The 18,778-nt window shown below is 49.3% G+C and overlaps 1 protein-coding gene across 10 annotated transcripts in view; it reads left to right on the forward strand.

Moving 5' to 3' along the window:
• The window catches only part of NCOR2 (nuclear receptor corepressor 2), a 415,012-nt gene that overhangs the window by 120,049 nt on the left and 276,185 nt on the right, over positions 1-18,778 (forward strand). For all 10 annotated transcript variants that reach the window (XM_029056817.2, XM_029056799.2, XM_029056861.2 and 7 more), the window contains exon 2: positions 3,325-3,540. In XM_029056817.2, the coding sequence (XP_028912650.1) occupies positions 3,436-3,540 (105 nt within the window). In that variant the 5' untranslated portion in view covers positions 3,325-3,435. The remainder of the gene's footprint in view (positions 1-3,324; positions 3,541-18,778) is intronic.

Here is an 18,778-nt window from a genome sequence, read left to right on the forward strand (position 1 = left end):
GCAGAGGGAAAGGGGGCTCAGCTGAGGGGAGATGAAGGGGGAAAGGGGAGGAGCAGAGGGTGGAGGGGAAGCAGAGGGAAAAGTGGGGAGCTCAGTCTGGGAATGTCTCTGGAGGAGGTGAGCTCTCAGTAGGGCTTTGAAGAGGGGAAGAGAGTTTGGTGGAAGTGAGGAGGGAGGACATTCCAGGAGAGCAGTAGGAAGTGGGCCAGGGATCAATGGCGGGATAGGAGTGAACGAGGGACAGTGAGGAGGTCAGTGGCAGAGGAGCGGAGTGTATGGGGTGGGCAGTAGAAAGAGAGAAGGGAGGTGAGGCAGGAGGGGGCAAGGGGATGGAGAGCTTTGAAGCCAAGAGTGAGGAGTTTTTGTTTTGTTTGGAGGTTGATAGACAACCACTGGAGGTTTTTAAAGAGAAGAGTGACATGCCCAGAGCATTTCTGTAGGAAGATGATCCGGGTAGCGGAATGAAGAATAGACTGGAGTGGGGAGAACTCCACTGGACTGGACAGGAGGAAGGGAGGTCAGAGAGAAGGCTGACACAATAATCCAGTAGGGTTATCATGAGAGCTTGTACCAGCCCGATAGTCATTTGGATGGAGAGGAAAGGGCGGATCTTGGCGATATTGTAAAGGTGAGACCAGCAGGCGTTGGTGACGGATTGGATGTGTGGAGTGAATGAGAGAGTTTATTGCTTAGTACAGTGTTGTGCACATGGTAAGCGCTCAAATACCATAATTATTAATGAATACCATTGATTGGGGGACCCCGTGCTCTTGAAAAATGTGGGAGGGGTGCCTCTAGGGACCAACTGAGGTTCTTTCCGATAGCTCTATTTTGTGTTCAGTACTGTAGAGTCCTCTGGCAGGAAGGGATGTGTAGTTCCTAACCAGGCCAGCCTCTTGTCCCTTCCAATAGGGCAATCCCAAACCCACCCCATCTGTCGATCCCCTTCTTCTCCTTCCACCTCAGGGCTGGCCAGGCCCCGACCCCTCTTCCCAGACCCATCCTCCCTTTGCTTCTCATCTGCATGTGCCAGATAACCAAGTGGTTTCTCAGCTGTGGTCAGTCTGTGGTTCAAAAGAGAACACACACATACATGCACACACACACACACACTTCCTCCTCAGTGTTCAGTTTGCTCAGCTGCCGGTTTCTAGGTGGAAATGCCACCCAGGTCACTGATGCTGTCGTCGCCTCCTCCCCTGGGGTGATTGGGGCTTGCCCCCCTGTGGTGTATCTCTTCTTGGGGCAAGAAGGGGTCATGGGGCAGGAAGCCAGTGGAGGGGGCCGGGGGATGCTGGTATTTCACAGTGAGCTGAGTAGGTTGAACTTGCTGCTCAGAGATGAGGGAGAGAAAGGAAATAATGAGGTGTTTGCCCTCCGCTCCCTTTGTCCAGACTAGGAACAGACTAGTTCCCAGTTTGACCTGGAGGAAGGATGGACGTGGCAGCGGAGGCAGGAGGAATGGGCAGGAGTGTTTAATGCTCCAAATCATTAGGAGGGTCACCCTAGGCCTTGTCAGCATGGAAACAGGCATTTCATGCTTTACTGAGCTGACCGGAATGTGGGAAGAGAAGATGGTTTCCTTAGCGCTGCTTCTCTGGGAACCAATAATAATAATGACAGTATTTAATGTTTGTGTCAAGCATTGTTCTAAGAGCTAGGGTAGATACAAGGTAACCAGGTTGGACACAGTCCATATCCCAAATGGGGCTCACCATCTTAATCTACATTTTGCAGTGGAAATACCTGTGGTACAGAGAGGTAACTTGCCCACGGTCACAAGAGCCAGGATTAGAACCCAGGTTCCTCTGACTTCCAGGCCTGAGCTCTATCCACTAGGCCATGCTGCTTCCCAATCACCAGCTCGTAGGAGGCTGAGGAAGCGGCAATTTCTTTCCCAACTCTAGGAAAGAAGGTGGGCTGAGCTGGATCACATTGCTGTCACTCATGGAAGCTTTCTCCCATTCATTCAGAACGTCATTCAGAAGGGGCTTGTCAAGAGCCCTGTGCAACCTGCCGAGAGACCAGGACAACAAGAATGCTGGGGCTATGTTCCCTTTGCTTTCTGCCTTTGTAGGGCTGATTTCTTGCCCTGGGAATGTGGAGAACAGTCTTGCTCATCCATTGAGGGAAAGGAGAAGATCCAAGCTAGGCAGGGGCCTGTATCCTCTTCTTTTGCCTAAATTTCCTACTTCCTCTGCTCCCTGGCCCGAGCCCATTTCCTCTCCATCCCCTCACCTGCCCTGCCTTTCTTTCCTCTATCTGGCTGATCCCAGCAGTCTCTGCTTCTAGACTTACCAACTACAGGAGACAGACTTTGCCCAGAGCCCATGTGAGCCCTAGGGTTGAGCCTAGGAGGCCACTGAGCCCCTGGCTGAATTCCTAGGCTGATGTCAGGGGATATTTCAGGCCAAGAAGTGGGGACGATGAGCTGTACAGCTAGAGAAGCAGTGTGGCTCAGTGGAAAGAGCCCAGGCTTGGGAGTCAGAGGTCATGGGTTCGAATCCCAGATCTGCCACTTGTCAGCTGTGTGACTGTGGGCAAGTCACTTAACTTCTCTGTGCCTCAGTGACATCCTCTATAAAATGGGGATTAAGACTGTGAGACTCACGTGGGACAACCTGATCACCCTGTATCTCCCCCAGCACTTAGAATAGTGCTCTGCACATAGTAAGCACTTAACAAATACCAACATTATTATTATTAATTCGTGAAATGAGGGCTTTGCCCCGGGTCTGGACTTCCCTCTAGACTGCAAGCTATTTGTGGGCAGGGAACCTGTCTGTTTAGTGTTATATTGTACTCTCCCAAGTGCTTAGTACAGTGCTCTGCACATAGTAAATGCTCAATAAATACGGTAGAATAAATGAATGAATGAATTCCATTCACCCTCCCTTCCTCACTTCAGTCATCTCTCAAGAGGTGGAAGAGAAAGCAGCCATTCAGAGGCTAAGTTCTTGGACGCTGGCAGCTAAACTTGGATCGGGAAGTGTGGTTTTGGATTTTGGGAAGGCCTCTGCTGGGGCGTGACAGTGGGAAAGGTGTGGAACTGTAGAAGGCAGGGGCGGGGACCCCTGATCAACCCCTGCCAGGTATCCACAGTTCCAGAATGACACTACTGAGCCATGTGATCCAGTTGCTGAGGAGGAAGCCCTGGAGCAGGGCGAGTTTGAGCTCTGTCAATGCGGGGGTTGATGCTTTTGTGGCATGCAAAGAGGAAACCCTCTGCAGTGGATTGGGGCTGGGCTCCAGGCTGCAGCTCTGGATGGCCAAGTGGGCCCTGGTTGGCTCGAGCATAATGTTCTTCCTTTCTCTTTCTTGCAGTTGCCAAGTGATATGGGAGGCAGACGAATGACGAGGAGAGCCTCTCGGATTTCCTTCTAGCAGACGGAGATTTAGGGCGAGGGGAGGACCGGTCCGAACGTCGCCATCACCATGTCTGGATCTACCCAGCCCGTGGCACAGACCTGGAGAGCCACCGAGCCCCGCTACCCACCCCATGCCATTTCCTACCCAGTTCAGATCGCCCGGCCACACGCGGTAAGCTGCCATCTCCGCCATGCCCTAAGGGCCGATGCCGCAGTCTACTTGCATCCACTCGGGAAACCGCTCTGTTTAGTCAGAGGCTTCTGGGAGTGTTCATTTGGTTGACCTTATCAAGCTGCTGTGATTGTTGGCCCCGTTGTCTTGTTAGAGAGCCCAAGGCCCAGGAAGGGCAGACACTCAGAGTCAAGCCTCTCTCCACCGTCAGTGGGCCCTTCCCCTTTCTATCTTCTTCTGCCTCTGCCCCTTGGCCACTCTCACCACCTTTGCCATCTTTTTTCCCACCCTTTGTTGCTCTCTACCTGTGGTTTCTCTTCCAAAACTCCCTTTCTTTCAGGGGAAAAGTTCTAAAGTGCTGAAACTTGAATTGCGAGTTTTTTCCCCCTCCCTGGTGATCTGGGTTTGATTGACAAGGGCCAGGTCTTGCAGCTTCTTGGCCATTATACCTCTTTTTGGTGGATGCCTGGGTCATTTTTTACAAAAATGTTCAGGGCATGTTACCCCACTCCTCAAAAAAAACTCCAATGGTTGCCCATCCACCTCCATATCAAACAAAAACTCCTCCCCATTGGCTTTAAAGCACTCGATCACCTTGCCCCCTCCTACCTCACCTTGCTTCTATCCTACTACAACCCAGCCTGTACACGTCACTCCTCTAATGCTAACCTTCTCACTGTGCCTCGATCTTGCCTAGCTGACTGCCAACCCCTCACCCATGTCCTGCCTCTGGCCTGGAACACCTTCCCTCCTCAAATCTGACAGACAGTTACTCCCCCCACCTTACTGAAGGCAAATATCCTCCACGGGGCCTTCCTTGACTAAGCCCCCGACCTCTTTCCTCTTTTCCCACTCCCTTCTGCATTGACCTGACTTGCTCCCTTTGTTCTTTCCCCCTCCCAGCCCCACAGCACTCGTGAACATATCTGTAATTTATTTATATTAATGTCTGTCTCCCCCCTTCTACACTGTAAGCTCATTGTGGTCAGGGAATGTGTCTGTTTATTGTCTTATTCTCCCAAGTGCTTAGTACAGTGTGCTGCACATAGTAAGTGCTCAGTAAATACGATTGAATGAATGAATGAAACCCCCAACTGCTATGATGACAGATGTCAAAGAACCCCTGTTTCTGTCTCTAGGAAAGCCCTGCCCTGAAGGAGTCGCCACCCCTTTCTGTGTCACCTCCCCAAGTGTAATTCTATTTCTGAGCAGAGCTCAGGCCCTCGGTGCCCTGGAGAGCAATCCCCAGCTGGCCTGAGAGGAGAGCAACCCCTCTGAGGGAGAAGTAGGGGAAGGTTAGTGGGGATAGGGGTGCAGTTAACTGCTTGGCTGGAGATCCAGGGTGTGGCTGTGGCCCCTAGTAGGGCAGGGCAGCAGTGCTTGAGGGGAGGGTGCCGAGTCACAAGGAGGTGGGCACCTCCCTGGCCTGTCTCCACTGCATGCACAGTTCTCCCCAGAAACGTCGATCCGTCTCCGCTGTGCCACACATATTTGCTGCTCGAGTCCTGATCTGGTTTCCTCCTGGGTACCTGCCTGGGCTTGTTGGGAACTGGTCTCTCGGCTCCTCTCCTGAGCCATCGCAGGACCACGGCCCCCCTCCAGGGAAATGCCTAGCTGGTGTCAGGTGTGGCTCCTCTTTGCCTTGCCCTCCTCTCACTGAGAATTCTTCCCGCTAGAGTGTGCACGCTCACGCCTGTGTGAATGTGTCTCTCTCCCTCTCTCTCTAGGGTGCAGTTCTTTTTGCCGTTCCCTGGTAACAACCTCAAAAAGTCATCTCCCGTTGGTCTTTTTTGAGTAGGTAACAGTCCCCATTTATCCCGCGTGAATTCAGAGTGGTGCATTCCTGCTTCAGCCAAGCCCTTTTCCAAAATCAGCAGGCGACCCTGCAGCTGGGTACCTGGCCGCCTTTCACGCTTAGCACTCCCAGATGAGCCGTGCTCTCAGATGTGAGGATGGGAAAGATTGGGCTCTCTGAGGGGTCCCTGGGTTTGGCTACTGGTTGGTAGCTTTCACCTACTACTCCTGGAGGCAGTGAGGAAGGGGATAATAATGTTGGTATTTGTTAAGTGCTTATTATGTGCAGAGCACTGTTCTAAGCACTGGGGTAGATACAGGGTAATCAGGTTGTGCCACGTGAGACTCACAGTTAATCCCCATTTTACAGATGAGGTAACTGAGGCACAGAGAAGTTAAGTGACTTGCCCACAGTCACACAGCTGACAAGTGGCAGAGCCGGAATTTGAATCCATGACCTCTGACTCCCAAGCCCAGGCTCTTTTCACTGAGCCACCCTGGGATGACCGTGGGGGGTGGGGAAGTAGGGTGAGAGAGAGAGAGAATGCTTAAGGTATGTATGTGTGAGTTGGGGGTGTGCTCCTTAGGCAGAAGGACCTCCCCTTTTTGTGTTTGTGCTCTGCCAAGAACTTAGCACTAGCACTAGAAAAGCAGCGTGACCTAGTGGAAAGAGCACAGGGACCGTGGGAGTCAGGACTTGGTTTATAATCCCGGCTCTGACACTTGACTGCTTTGCCATGTAACTTCTCTGCGCTTTAGTTCCCTCGTTGGCAAAATGGGAATTAAATACTTCTCTGTCCTACCTAGACTGTGAGCCGCATGTGGAACAGGGACTGTGTCCAACCTGCTAACGCTGTAGCTACCCTAGTGCTTAGAACAGTGCTTGGCACTTAGTAAGCATTTAACAAATACCATCATCATTATAATTAATAATAGTAGTACAGTGCTATCTCTGTAGGCACTTAATAAAGTCCTCAACCCCAAGGCTGGTGAGGTGGTGTTCCCCAGGCCCAGCCCTTTTGGCAGAAGACCTGCTGGGTCTGTTCCCCCATAGAGGGCATCACTGTGGCATGGGTCAGCCGGCAAAGAGAAAGGAGGAGGAAGTGCTGTCTGATGTGTTCTGAATTCTGCAGAAGTCATTTGCATATGACTGGTTGCCCTGACCCGAGGGTGGGAGTTGTCAGGAGAGCAACAACTTCTGTTCCCGTCTCTGCCCCCACAGTGGGTTCCTGGATCTCTGCCCTGGGTTCCCCCACCCTGGTTGGCCTTTGATGTTCACTGTTTAGTATTTTAAGGAAAAACCTTTCTCTTAGCAAAGTCTCTGGGCAGAAATTCAGACCCCCAGGTAGCTTCCCCCAACTTCTGCCTTGTGTTTCGTCCTTTTCACTCCTCTGAGCCTCTGCCCAGTTTCAACCAAGTGCTTGAGAGCCCCTCACTGTTGCCATTCAATCCACCTCAGCCGGGCAGACAGAAAAACAGGCAGGAGTTGGTGTTGAGACCCCACCACATACATTGTACCCTTCTAGGCACCAGAAAGTTCAATGGAGATCAAAACCCATTGTCTGCTCTCCGAACTTATTGATCAGTAGTATTGATTGAGTGCCTCCTGTATGTAGAGCATTGTACCACTCTCTTGGGAGTGTACAGTCAGTCAATTGTATTTATTGAGTTTTTACTGTGTGCAGAACTCTCTACTAAGCACTTGGGAGAGTACAATACAACCATATAATAGACACATTCCCTGCCCACAGTGAGCTAAAAGTCTAGATGGAGAGGACAGACATTAATATAAATAAATTATGACTATTTTTAAGTGCTGGTGGCAGGGGTGAATAAAGGGTGAAAGTCAGGGAAGTGCCCAAGGGAGTGGGAGAAAGGAAATGAAGGCTTAGGCAAGGTCTCTTGGAGGAGATGTGCCTTCAGTAAGGCCTTGAAAGTAGGGAGAGTAATCGTCTGTCCGATATGAAGAAGGAGGGCTTTCCAGGCCAGAGGTGGGACGTGGGTGAGAGGGCGATGGTGAGCTAGGTGAGAATGATGTACTGTGAGTTGGTTGGCATTAGAGAAGTGGAGTGTGTGAGCTGAGTGGTGGTGGAAAAGTAATGAGGTGAAGTAGGAGGGGTCAAGGTGATTGACCGCTTTAAAGCCTTTGGTGAGGAGTTTCTGTTTGATATGGAGGTGGGTGGGCAAGCACTGGAGGTTCTTGATGAGTGGGGAAACATGGCCTGATTGTTTTTGTAGAAAAATGATCTGGGCAGCCTAGACAGGTATGGACTGGAGTCGGGAGAAACAGGAGGCAGGAAGGTTAGCAAGGAGATTGTTATAGTAGTCAAAGCGGAATAGCATAAGTGGTATAGTAAGCGTTTAACAAATATCATTTAAAAAAAAGCACTTGACTGGCATCCAGTAATGCTTCTGGACTTACTGGAGAGCTTCCAACAGCCCTTGGCTGGGAGCTGGGAGGCACGTGTCCCAGGGCGAGGGAGCCAAGCCAATCAGTAGGGATGGTCATGTGACCACCTGGTCCTAGCCCAGCCCCTGTATTAATAACAATTAATAATTGTTAAATGCTTGCTATGTGCCAAGCACTGTGCTAGGCACTAGGGTAGATACAAGATCATTAGGTTGGACCCAGTCCCTGTCCCACAGTTAATTAGGAAGGAGTAGGATTTTATCCCCATTTTACAGATGAGGAAATTTAGGCAAAAAGAAATTAATCAACCTGCCCGAGGTCACACAGCAGCCAAGTGGCAGAGCCAAGATAAAAACCCAAGTCTTCTGACTCCCAGGCTCCCTGTGCTCTTTCCACTAGGCCACACTGTTTATTTTCTGTCTCAGAGAAGCTTTGTGGCCAAGAGTCTCTTCTTCTCCTGCCCCAGAACTCTGGACTCAGACTCGGTGTCTGTCTCTCTATCTTCACCCTTCTCCTCCAATACCCATTTTTTACCATCGTTTCCCCAGTATGATATTTAGCTTGGAGGTGAAGGGGAAATTCCTATTGTTGATCCCAAAGTGGTCGCCTGGGCCTTCTTCCAGCGACCATTCATGCTCCATGGGCTCCCCTGTGCCATTCATTCCTGGAGAAGCAAGCAGATGGTCTCTCCATCTGTCTCTCCACTGATCTCTTTGTTTTCAGTGAGGGTCGAGAGCAGGTTATCATGTAGTGAGTTGCACACATTGGTTTTTTGCCTTGGTTTCGCTGGCCAAACTTGGGACAATTGTCACGTCCCCATTTTCAGGGAAGACCCAAGGTCACTGGTCACTGGTCAGACTGGCTTCTGCCAGGGATACGATGGGGCAGGGAGAGCTCAGGTCACTCTGCTGACAGGGCCAAGCGGGGAGAGCCAGAGAGAAGGCAGGCCAGCGAAGTTAATGATCTCCAGGGAGGTGGCACTGTGTATGTCCGTGACAGTCATCCCAGTTTCATCTTACCCATCTCCTCCATCAATCATTGATATTTATGGAGCTAAGCTCATGAACTTGTCTGCTGTGTGACCTTGGGCAAGTCACTTCACTTCTCTGGGCCTCAGTTACCTCATCTGTAAAATGGAGATCAAGACTGTCAGTCCCACATCCCAGGGGCTGTGTCCAACCCGATTTGCTCGTATCCACTGAAGCGCTTAGCACAGTGCCTGGCACGTAGTAAGTGTTTAACAAATACCATAATTATTATTATTATTATTATGAACAAAAGAGCTTTTTCTGTCATTTCTGACTTGTAAGTGGAGGTGATCAAGTATATTACTTAGCTGCCTTATAAATGCTCTCCCTCCCTCCCCAGCCCCAAGTTCTAATAATAATGTTTCATAATAATTGTGGTTTTGAAGTGCTTACTATGTGTCAAGCACTGTAGTAGATATACAATAATCAGGTCCCACATTGGAATCACAGTCTGAATTGGTGGAGAAAATAGGTGTTGAATATCCATACTGCAGATGACCAACATAGGGCTCCCAGTCTAAGTAGAAGCGACAACAGATATTTCACTCCCATTATATAGATGAGGAAACTGAGGCCCAGAGAAGTTAAGTGAGTTGCTCAAGGTCACAGAGCAGGCAACTGGCGGAGCTGGGATTAGAACTCAGGTCCTCTGGCTCCCAGACCCATGCTCTCTCCATTAGGCCATTCTGCATCTCATGATGTGTACCTTAGTCCAAGGAGAAATAGTTGTTTAGAGTAAAGAGTAGTGTGGCCTAATGGAAAGAACACAGGCCTGGAAGTCTGGGGTCAGCACCTCTGTACATATCCTTATTCCCTATCATTTCCATTATCTGTAATTCATTTCAATGTGTGTTTCCCCTCTAGTTTGTAAGCTTTCTGAGGGCAGGAAACATGTCTACCAACTCTAATGTATTGTAATAATAATAATGATGTTGGTATTTGTTAAGCGCTTACTATGTGCAGAACACTGTTCTAAGCGCTGGGGTAGATAAAGGGTAATCAGGTTGTCCCACGAGAGGCTCACAGTTAATCCCCATTTTACAGATGAGGTAACTGAGGCACAGAGAAGTTAAATGACTTGCCCACAGTCACACGGCTAACAAGTGGCAGAGCCGGGAGTCAAACCCATGACCTCTGACTCTGAAGCCCAGGCTCTTTCCACTGAGCCACGCTGCTTCCCCATCTCTTGTACTCTTCCAAGTGCTTAATACAGTGCTCTGCACATAGTAAATGCTCAATAAACACCATTGATTGATTGGGATGTTAATGTTGGCTCCACCACTTGCCTCCTGTGTGACCTTATGCAAGTCGCTTAACTTCTCTGGGCCTCAGTTTCCTCATCTATATAATGGGGGTGAAATACCTGTTATGCCTCCTACTTAGGCTGGGAGCTCCATGTGGGTCAGGAACTATGTCTGACCTGAATATCTTTTTTTTTTAATTAAACTGCAGCACTTAGTACAGGCCTTGTCAAATAGTATGTGCTGAATAAATACCATAAGTAGTATTATGTTTAATCAATGCTTTAGAAGTAGTCATTGAGTCTTTAGCAGAATACTAAACTAAGCCTTGGGGAGGATGTAATGGAAGATGTGATACCTGCCCTCAAGGAGTCTACAATCTAAGTGGGGCAAGGGGGTGGGGAGAGTCAGACATAAAATAATTTACAGATCGAACAGTTGTCCTGGTAGCTCCAGTTTGTCAAGCATCCCGACTATTACTGGTCCTTCAGGCTCCCCACACCCTCCCTGCTGTCCTTTCATGCAGTAATGGATAATCCTGTGATTGAGGTGCACCTGGAACAGATGTTCATGAGGAGAGGAGAGGGCAGTGAAAGCTGGGGGTGGCTTTCCTGCATCCTTCACCCTTTCAACCAACTTTTAGCAAGGGGAGGGTGCGAGTAATTTAAAGTAGAATTCATTCATGATGCACATGGAGACTGTTTGCTGTCCCATGGGGTTTGGGAGGGAGGGGAAGGAGGAAGAAAGTTGTCCTAGGTCCATCTATCTGTATGATGGAGAAAGACGACCCTAGGTCAAAGGAGATTGGAGAGAGCACTGTTATGGGCAGCAGGAGCTGATAATGGAATTTGAGAAGATCGAGATTTTGAACCAAGTCTTAGGGGGGTAATCGCCCCATGATAGGACCGGAAACAGTGGAGGCTAGGTCAGAGCCCCTGGAGCAGAGTGGCTCTGAAGGATGGTGCCCTTTTCCTAGGCCACAGAATGTCCTGCTCTAAGGCAAGTAGCTCGAGAGTCCCCTCCCTGTCCAATAACACACCCAAGGGCTTTGCCGTCCTTTGTCGTCAGCCCAGATGTTTTGGGTGGTTGCTGCTATCTTTCCAGGTATGTCATCTTCTCCCTCCTTTGTTCCCCCCACCCTCATGCTACTTCATCCCTTCCCCCTCTCTCCTTGCTTCCATCACATCCCTCCCCCACCACTCTGTCCTTCTTCCCTGCTCCCTGACTGTCCGTCTCCCCTCACCCAAACACTAATGGGAGTTAGCATATTTTGCTCAGCAAATTCTGATGCTTTTCCAATGGGTCAAGTGGAGGATGGTTCAGCGTTGTCAACCAGAACACTTAATCCTCCTGCTTTTTCACAGTCAGGGGACTGAAGATCCAAAATGCCAGAATAAGTCTCCCAGATGTTTCAGTTCCTAAGCTCCATTCGCTGACAGTCTTGTCTCTCTCTGTCTGTCTCTCTGTCTTTCTCTCCTTGCTAGCAGGGAGCCCCACCGTGACCTCTCTGACTGTGCAAGGGTCCCTGCTTCCCTTGGGCAGTGGGAATGGGAAGCCTGAACCAGGACCATTCCCATGAACTGGGTCCAGAGTGGAGACTCCTTCCTCCCACAGTTCTGAACCCAGAGGCATGGTGGGCAGCAGGGGGCTGGCTGTGGGTGGGGAGAGGGAGGAGCCAAACTCACATGAGTGAGGACTCCATCCAGGGGCCCACGTCCGTTTTCCAGGAGAGGCACCTCTTCCTCATCCTCCTGTGCTTTCACAGTGGGCTCTATCCTAAAGGCTCACCGTTGCTGGCCCGTCCTCACTCACACTGGTCTTGGTGGGGATTTTCTGTGCCATTACCTCCGCCTTACTCTGGGATTGGTCGCATTTTTAATCCCCACTTTACAGAGAGGGGAGACAGGAAACACTGAGACGAAAACTTACTAGTTTTTGAATTTTCACGTCTTTTCTGGTCCTGGGCTGTAGCTCATCCTGGAGCTGCTGCTGTATTCTATCTGGAAAGCAGCTCTTGTCTGGGGAAAAGGAGCGAGAGAGAGGAAGGCATTCAGGAGTGGCAAGTGAAATCAAAAGAAGGGTCTCTGTAAGCCTTGCCCAGGTAGAGCCTGAAGGCAGGGTGATGCGGGTAGTTTTCTGAGGCTTCTTGGTGGGCAGAAGAAAGTGGTTGAGCATGAACAGAGCCATCTGGTGGCCTGCTGCTGGACCCTGGGAGGCCTCTGCTGTGGGAAGACCAGGGGATCTATATAGTCCTTGGGTTCGGGCCATAAGCTGCAGCAGATGACATTTTTCTGGATGTACAATTGGTGACTCAGAGCAGGAAAGCCAGTCAACTCTGACCGTGTTGTAATTCCTGCTGGCAAAGCCTTCAGTGGCAAAGGTCTTTAGGGTGCAGGAAGATACCCAGCTAGTCCACCACCAGGCTTCCCTGGGAGCGATCCTGCAAGCTGATGATGTCTGGTGAGCCCCACAGTGGCTCCGAGAGCTCCATGGCCCTATTTGATCTCTCATTGAGCCAAACTGTCCAGCTGGGGTACAGTCTACTCTGCCCTGCCCCCATCTAGTCCTGACTGGCTTTCCCCTCATTGAAGGCTTGTCACCAATTGGCTTTGGTTTGAGGCTCTGCTCACCAGAAACCTTTGGAGACGATGGACTTGATGAAGTCCAGACCAGGGAGGTCAAGAGTTGAAGCTATAGGTGGCTGGGAGTTGGGCCCTAGGGTGCGCTGGTCACCCTGAGTCCAACTTGGAGCTCCAGTAGAACAGGGGAGGAGGTGAGGCTGGCAGTCAAGACATGGGCACAGGAGGGAGCCTGAGCTGGAAAGGGCAGAGATCTGGACTCTGTCCTGATTTGCCGCATGACCTTGGGTAAGTCACTGAACCTCTCTGGGCCTCAGCTTCCCTAGGTGTAAACTGGGAATAATTATACATAACCTGCATTTCCTGTCAGGGTTCTGGAAGGAGAAGAGGGGAAGCAATAGTGAAAGTGCCCTAAGGACTTGAAAAGCAAAGTGCAAGATAGAGTCACTCATGATTGTGAACATTTCCTGGCAGAGTATCTGGGTTCATCTGGAGAACCACATCGTCTGTCCCTTTTTGACTCTCTCGCCATCCACCTTCACTGTTTTCTTCAAACAACCCATCTGGCAAGGGTTAATGGAGTGAAGTCTCCTCTGCCACAACATCCCCATCCCCATCCCAGTTTGTGTGTGAGCCTCCATGATGGAAATTCCTTGCAGGACATTTGAAGAGAGAATAACTGTTCTGCTCTCCATCCCTCTGCTGCTCTGGAAGCTGCTGTTATCCAGGGGAGAGATTTGTCTCAAAAGACCATGAAGATGGGCTCTGGTGAACCTCTTTCTCCTTTGCCCATTTCTCCTCTCCCTCTCTCCTCCCCTTCTTCTCTCATTTCCCTAAGCCCTCATTTCCCCTACTCTCTCTTTCTTCTGCCATCGCCGTCATACTTTTTTTTCCCAACATTATTTTTTAAGCACTTACTATGTGCCAGGACCTTACTAAGCACTGGAGTAGATGCAAGATAATCATGTCAGACATATTCCTTGTCCCACATGGAGATCACAGTCTTAATCCACATTTTACAGATGAGGCGACTGAGGCACAGAGAAGTTAAGTGACTTGCCCAAAGTCATACAACAGGCAAGTGGCGGTGCCAGGATAAGGACCCAGCTCCTTCTGACTCCCGGACCCGTGCTTTATACATTAAGGCAGCACTGTTTCTCTTAACTGGAGCACTCCGTATTCACCCCAGCCTTAGCCCCACAGCATTTATTCCATATCTGTAATTTATTTTATTTTCACCCTCTAGATTGTAAACTTCTTGCTGTCAGGGATTGAGCTGTCGCCAGAGTTGTGTTGTCCTCTCCCAAGCCCTTAGTGCAGTCCTCTGCACACAGTAAGTGCTCAGTAAATATCATAGATTGATGGATTCTCTCCCACCCTGAGTCCTTCCAAAGCCATTCTTAGGGAAGCCTAGGCTACAGCTCTGGTATGTAGGGTGCCTCCCTCGCTGAAAACCCATTTTTAATCTCTGGTCAGTACGCCCTTGGAGAGGAGGAAGCCTTTTGGGAGACTGGCCGTGAGTCACTGGCAAGTAAATACTTCCAGCGAAAGCACACAAAGTTACGAGCGCACTTTATGGGAGTATTTCTGAAAGCTGCATTCATTTCATGCTCCATTGGCCAGATAGTGGGAAAGGATGGGGGAGAGGGAGGGAAACCCAGCCCAAGTGCTTGCTAAATAGAGGACAGAATTGACAGATGAAGCTTTTGTATTGATGAGCTTGCAGTAAGCATAGAGAATAAGGGAGCGAGTCAACAAGGAGATTGGGATAGAGCTGGGCTCTCTTGCCACTTATTTTTTATGGTATTTGTAAGCGCTTGCTACCTGCCAGGCACAGTATTAAGTGCTTGGGTAGGTACAACATAATCAGGTTATGCACAGTCAGTTCATGTCCCACATGGAGCTCACAATCTTAATCCCCCATTTTACAGATGAAGTCACTGAGATACCAAGAGGTGCAGCAGATATGTGGTGGGGTTAGGATTAGAACCCAGGTTCTGACTCCCAGGCCCATGCTCTATCAACTAGGCCATGATGCTTTTGTTTTGAAAGTGACTGTTTTCTGGAGCTTGGAATGGGATAGAAATGGGGTTTTGGGGTGTGGAGTCAATAGTGCACAAATATGTTGGGGGAGGTGGGGTGACTACAAAGAGATGCCCAGAGAGTTGTAGGAAGAGAAAGAAATGATAAAGAGACAGGGGGAATTCCCCGGAGTTCTCAGTGCCAGTGTCTTCTACCCAGTGCAATGGGCGCAGGAGATGAGATGAGAAATAGCATCTGATACAGCCCCAGTCACTCCCAGTCACTAGAAAGAATTTCCTCTGTGATAGGACCTGGTGTGCTTAACTCAGCAGCCACTGCAGAAATCTTTGGGCAATCAGTCAGTCGGATTTATTGAGCACTTTATCTGTGCAGAGCACCGTATTAAGTGCTTGGGAGAGTACAACAGAAAAAGGAGACACGATTGCTGCCCTGAAGAATCTTCCAATCTAGTGGGCAGACAGATAGAAGCAATGGTGTGGTGTGGCTCTCCCCTACCTCTGCCATTCCCCATTGTCTGGGCTTGCTTTACTGCCATCATGTCAGCTCCAGCTGAAAGTTGGTCTTTAGTGGGTCCCGCCAAGAGATGGTATGAAGAAGGCAAAATTGCAAGTATTCCAGCCTCATGGGACATTGGCCCTGTTCCCTTTACTGGAAGGATCCCTCCGTGTGGTTCATGGATTGCTTAATCTGAAGCAGACCATGCCTCTGGGAGCTGCAGAGAAGGGGAACAGACAGAGCCCATGACCTAGCTTGGAGTCTGGTCAGCTTGGTTTGAAACTTACCTCCCAAAGCACAGCTGCACTTGAGAAGGGAGTGTAAGTGTTTGTCAGAATGCAGTGGTCTCAGACAGTGCCCCCCCCCCCCCCCAAGTGGGTGCTCAATCAATGCTGCAACCTCCATAACTCTTCCTCCTCCTCCTCCTCTTCCTTCTACCACTGCTTGTAGTGTAAATCCCTCCAAGACAACCAATCTGGAAGCAAGGCCTAGTGGATAGCACTGGTCTGGGAGTCAGAAGGGCCTGGGTTCTAATCCCGGATCTGCCACTTGTCTGCTGTGCAGTCTTGGGCAAGTTACTTTATTTCTCTGTGCCTCAGTTACTTCATCGTTAAAATGGGGATTAAGACCATGAGCCCCATGTAGGACAGAGAATGTATCCCATCTAATTTTCTTGTATTCCCCCCAGCCAGTACTTAGTACAGTGCCTGGCATTCATTCATTCATTCAGTTGTATTTATTGAGAGCTTACTGTAGGCAAATCACTTTGCTAAGGTCTTGGGAGACTACAATATAATAACAAGCAGACCCATTCCTGCCCATAACAAGCTCACAGTCTAGAGGAGAAGACACACATTAATATAAATAAATAGATAAATGAATAAATTAAAGATATATACAGATACATACATATGTGCTGTGGGGATGGGAGGGAGGATGAATGAAGGAACAAGTAAGAGCAGCACAGAAGGGAATGGGAGAAGAGGAGAGGAGGGCTTAGTCAGGGCAGTCTTAGTGGAAAGACCTCGGGCTTGGAAGTCAGAGGACGTGGGTTCTAATCCCAACCCCACCACTTGTCTGCGGTGCGACCTCTGTGTCTCGATTACCTCATCTGTAAAATGGGATTAAGACTGTGAGCCTTATGTGAGACAACCTGATTATCGTGTATCTACCTCAGTGCTTAGAACAGTGTTTGGCACATAGTAAATGTTTAACAAATGCCATTATTATTATTATTACTACTACTACTACTAATAAGGCTTCTTGAAGGAGATATGCCTTCAATAAGGTTTTGAAGTGGGGGAGAGCAATTAACTGTTCAGTATGAGGAGGGAGAGTATTCCAGGCCAGAGGTAGGATGTGGGCGAGAGGTCGGCGGGGAGACAGATGAGGTCAAGGTACAGTGAGAAGGTTAGCATTAGAGCGATGAAGTGTGCAGGCTAGGTCGTAGTAAGAGAGTAGTGAGGTGAGGCAGGAAGGGGCAAAGTGATTAAGTGCTTTAAAGCCAATGGTGAGGAGTTTTTGTGTGATGCAGAGGTGGATGGGCAACCACTGGAGTTTCTTGAGGAGCAGGGATACATGGTCTCAACGTTTTTGAAGGAAAATGATTTGGGCAGCAGAATGGAGTATGGACTGGAGAGGGGAGAGACAGGAGGCAGGGAGATTAGCAAGGAGATAGATACAGTAATCAAGGTGGGATAGGATAAGTGCTTGCATTAATGTAATAGGTTGGATGGAGAGGAAGGGGTGGATTTTGGCAATGTTGTGAAGGTAGTACTGACAGGATTGAGTGATGGCTTGAATATGTGGGTGTATCTAGAGAGGAGTCAAGGTTAATGTCAAGGTTACAGGCATGTGAGAGAGGAAGGATGGTGGTGGGAGGGTGATGGGGAAAGCGAGTGGGAGGAAAGAGTTTGGGTGGGAAGATCAGTTTAGTCATATTAAGTTTGAGGTGACAGGAGGACATTTTAGTAGAGATGTCTTGAAGGCAAAAGGAAATGCGAGACTGCAGAGAGGGAGAGAGATCAGGGCTGGAGTTGTAAGTTTAGGTGCCATCATTAAAGAGGAAATAGTTGAAGCCATGTGAGCGAATGAGTTTTCCAAGGGAGTGGGTGTAGATGGAGAAAAGAAGGGGACCCAGAACTAAACCTTGAGAGACACCGTCAGTTAGGGGATGGGAGGCAGAGGAGGAGACTGTAAAAGAGACTGAGAATGAGCGGCCAGAGAGATAGGAGGAGAACAAAAAGAGGATGGTGTCAGTGAAGCCAAGATTGAGTAATGTTTCCAGAAGGGAGAGGTCGACAGTGTCAAAGGCAGCCAGGCAGCCGAGAAGTCAAGGAGGATTAAGATGGAGTAGAGGCTGTTGCATTTGGCGAGGAGGAGATCATTGGTGACCTTTTAGAGGTTGGTTTCTGTAGAGTGAAGAGGACTGAAACCAGATTGGAACGGGTCAAAGAGAGAATTGGAGGAGAGGAATTTGAGGCCGTGGGTATAAACAGCTCACTTAAGGATCTTGGAGAGGAATGGCAGGAGGGAGATGGGGTGATAATGAGGCAGCTATGGGGTCAAGGGAGGGCTTTTCTTAGGATAGGGGAGATATGGGCATGTTTACAAGCAGTGGGGAAGAAGCCATTGGAGAGTGAACAGTTGAAGATGGCAGTTAAGGAGGGAAGAAGGAAGGAGGCAAGTGTTTTGATGAGGTGCGAAGAAGGTGTGGATTTTGAATGAAGGCAGGAGATTTCCTCTGGAGATAATGCTGGGAAAGACTGGAGAGTCAAGAAGGGGCAGAAGAGGGGAGGGACTGGAGAGGGGCAGGGGAGATTTTTGGGAGATCACGCCTGATAGTGTCAGTTTTGTTGATGAAGTAAGTGGCTAGGTCATTGAGGACAAGGTATGTGGGAGACGGTGTGGGGGGACAGGAGACCTGAGGAGGGAGTTAAATGTCTGGAACAACTGGTGAGGGTAATAGGTATGGGTTTCAATAAGGGTGAAGAAATAGGGTGGCACATAGTAAGAGCTTAACAAATACCAATTTTATTAACAATGCTCTGCACACAGTAAGCATTCAGTAAATATGATTGAATGAATCTTGGCTCCTGCCAACTGCCTGTTCTCAAAGTGCTCACCAGCTACCCCAGCTTTTGACCAGCCCTGACCACAGACTGGGCAAAGAGCTCCCAGTTGGACCCTGGAGGGACCAAATGTGCCCGTCCTCCCGGGCTTGGCACCAGTTGTCCTGTGGATGGCAGGTTAGCTTGGAGCAGAGGAGATGGCCTAGGCTCTGGTTGGAGAGATGCCCTTGGAAATGGTATCACAGAAGGTCTTTGCTCTGAAGTTTTTTGTTGCTTGGGACCATATGTTTTCCCTGTTTGTGATTTATTTTAATGTCTGTTCCTGCTCAAGAGTAAGCTCTTTGAAGATACCGATCATGTCTACCAACTCTATTGCTGTGTACTTTCCCAAGTACTTAGTACAGTGCTTTGCATGTAGTAAGCACTTAATAAATATGATTGATTGATTATTGAGTCTGGCAACTTTATCAGCTGGTTTGATTATGAGTTTGACCCTCAAAGGTTATTCATGGCCAGAGGATTTGTTGGCATGGATGGAGGTGGCTTGGGTAGGGATGGACTGGCAAATGACCAAGAG

This window comes from Ornithorhynchus anatinus, chromosome 2 (assembly GCF_004115215.2).
Source record: "Ornithorhynchus anatinus isolate Pmale09 chromosome 2, mOrnAna1.pri.v4, whole genome shotgun sequence".
In the NCBI taxonomy this organism is placed as follows: Eukaryota; Metazoa; Chordata; class Mammalia; order Monotremata; family Ornithorhynchidae; genus Ornithorhynchus; species Ornithorhynchus anatinus.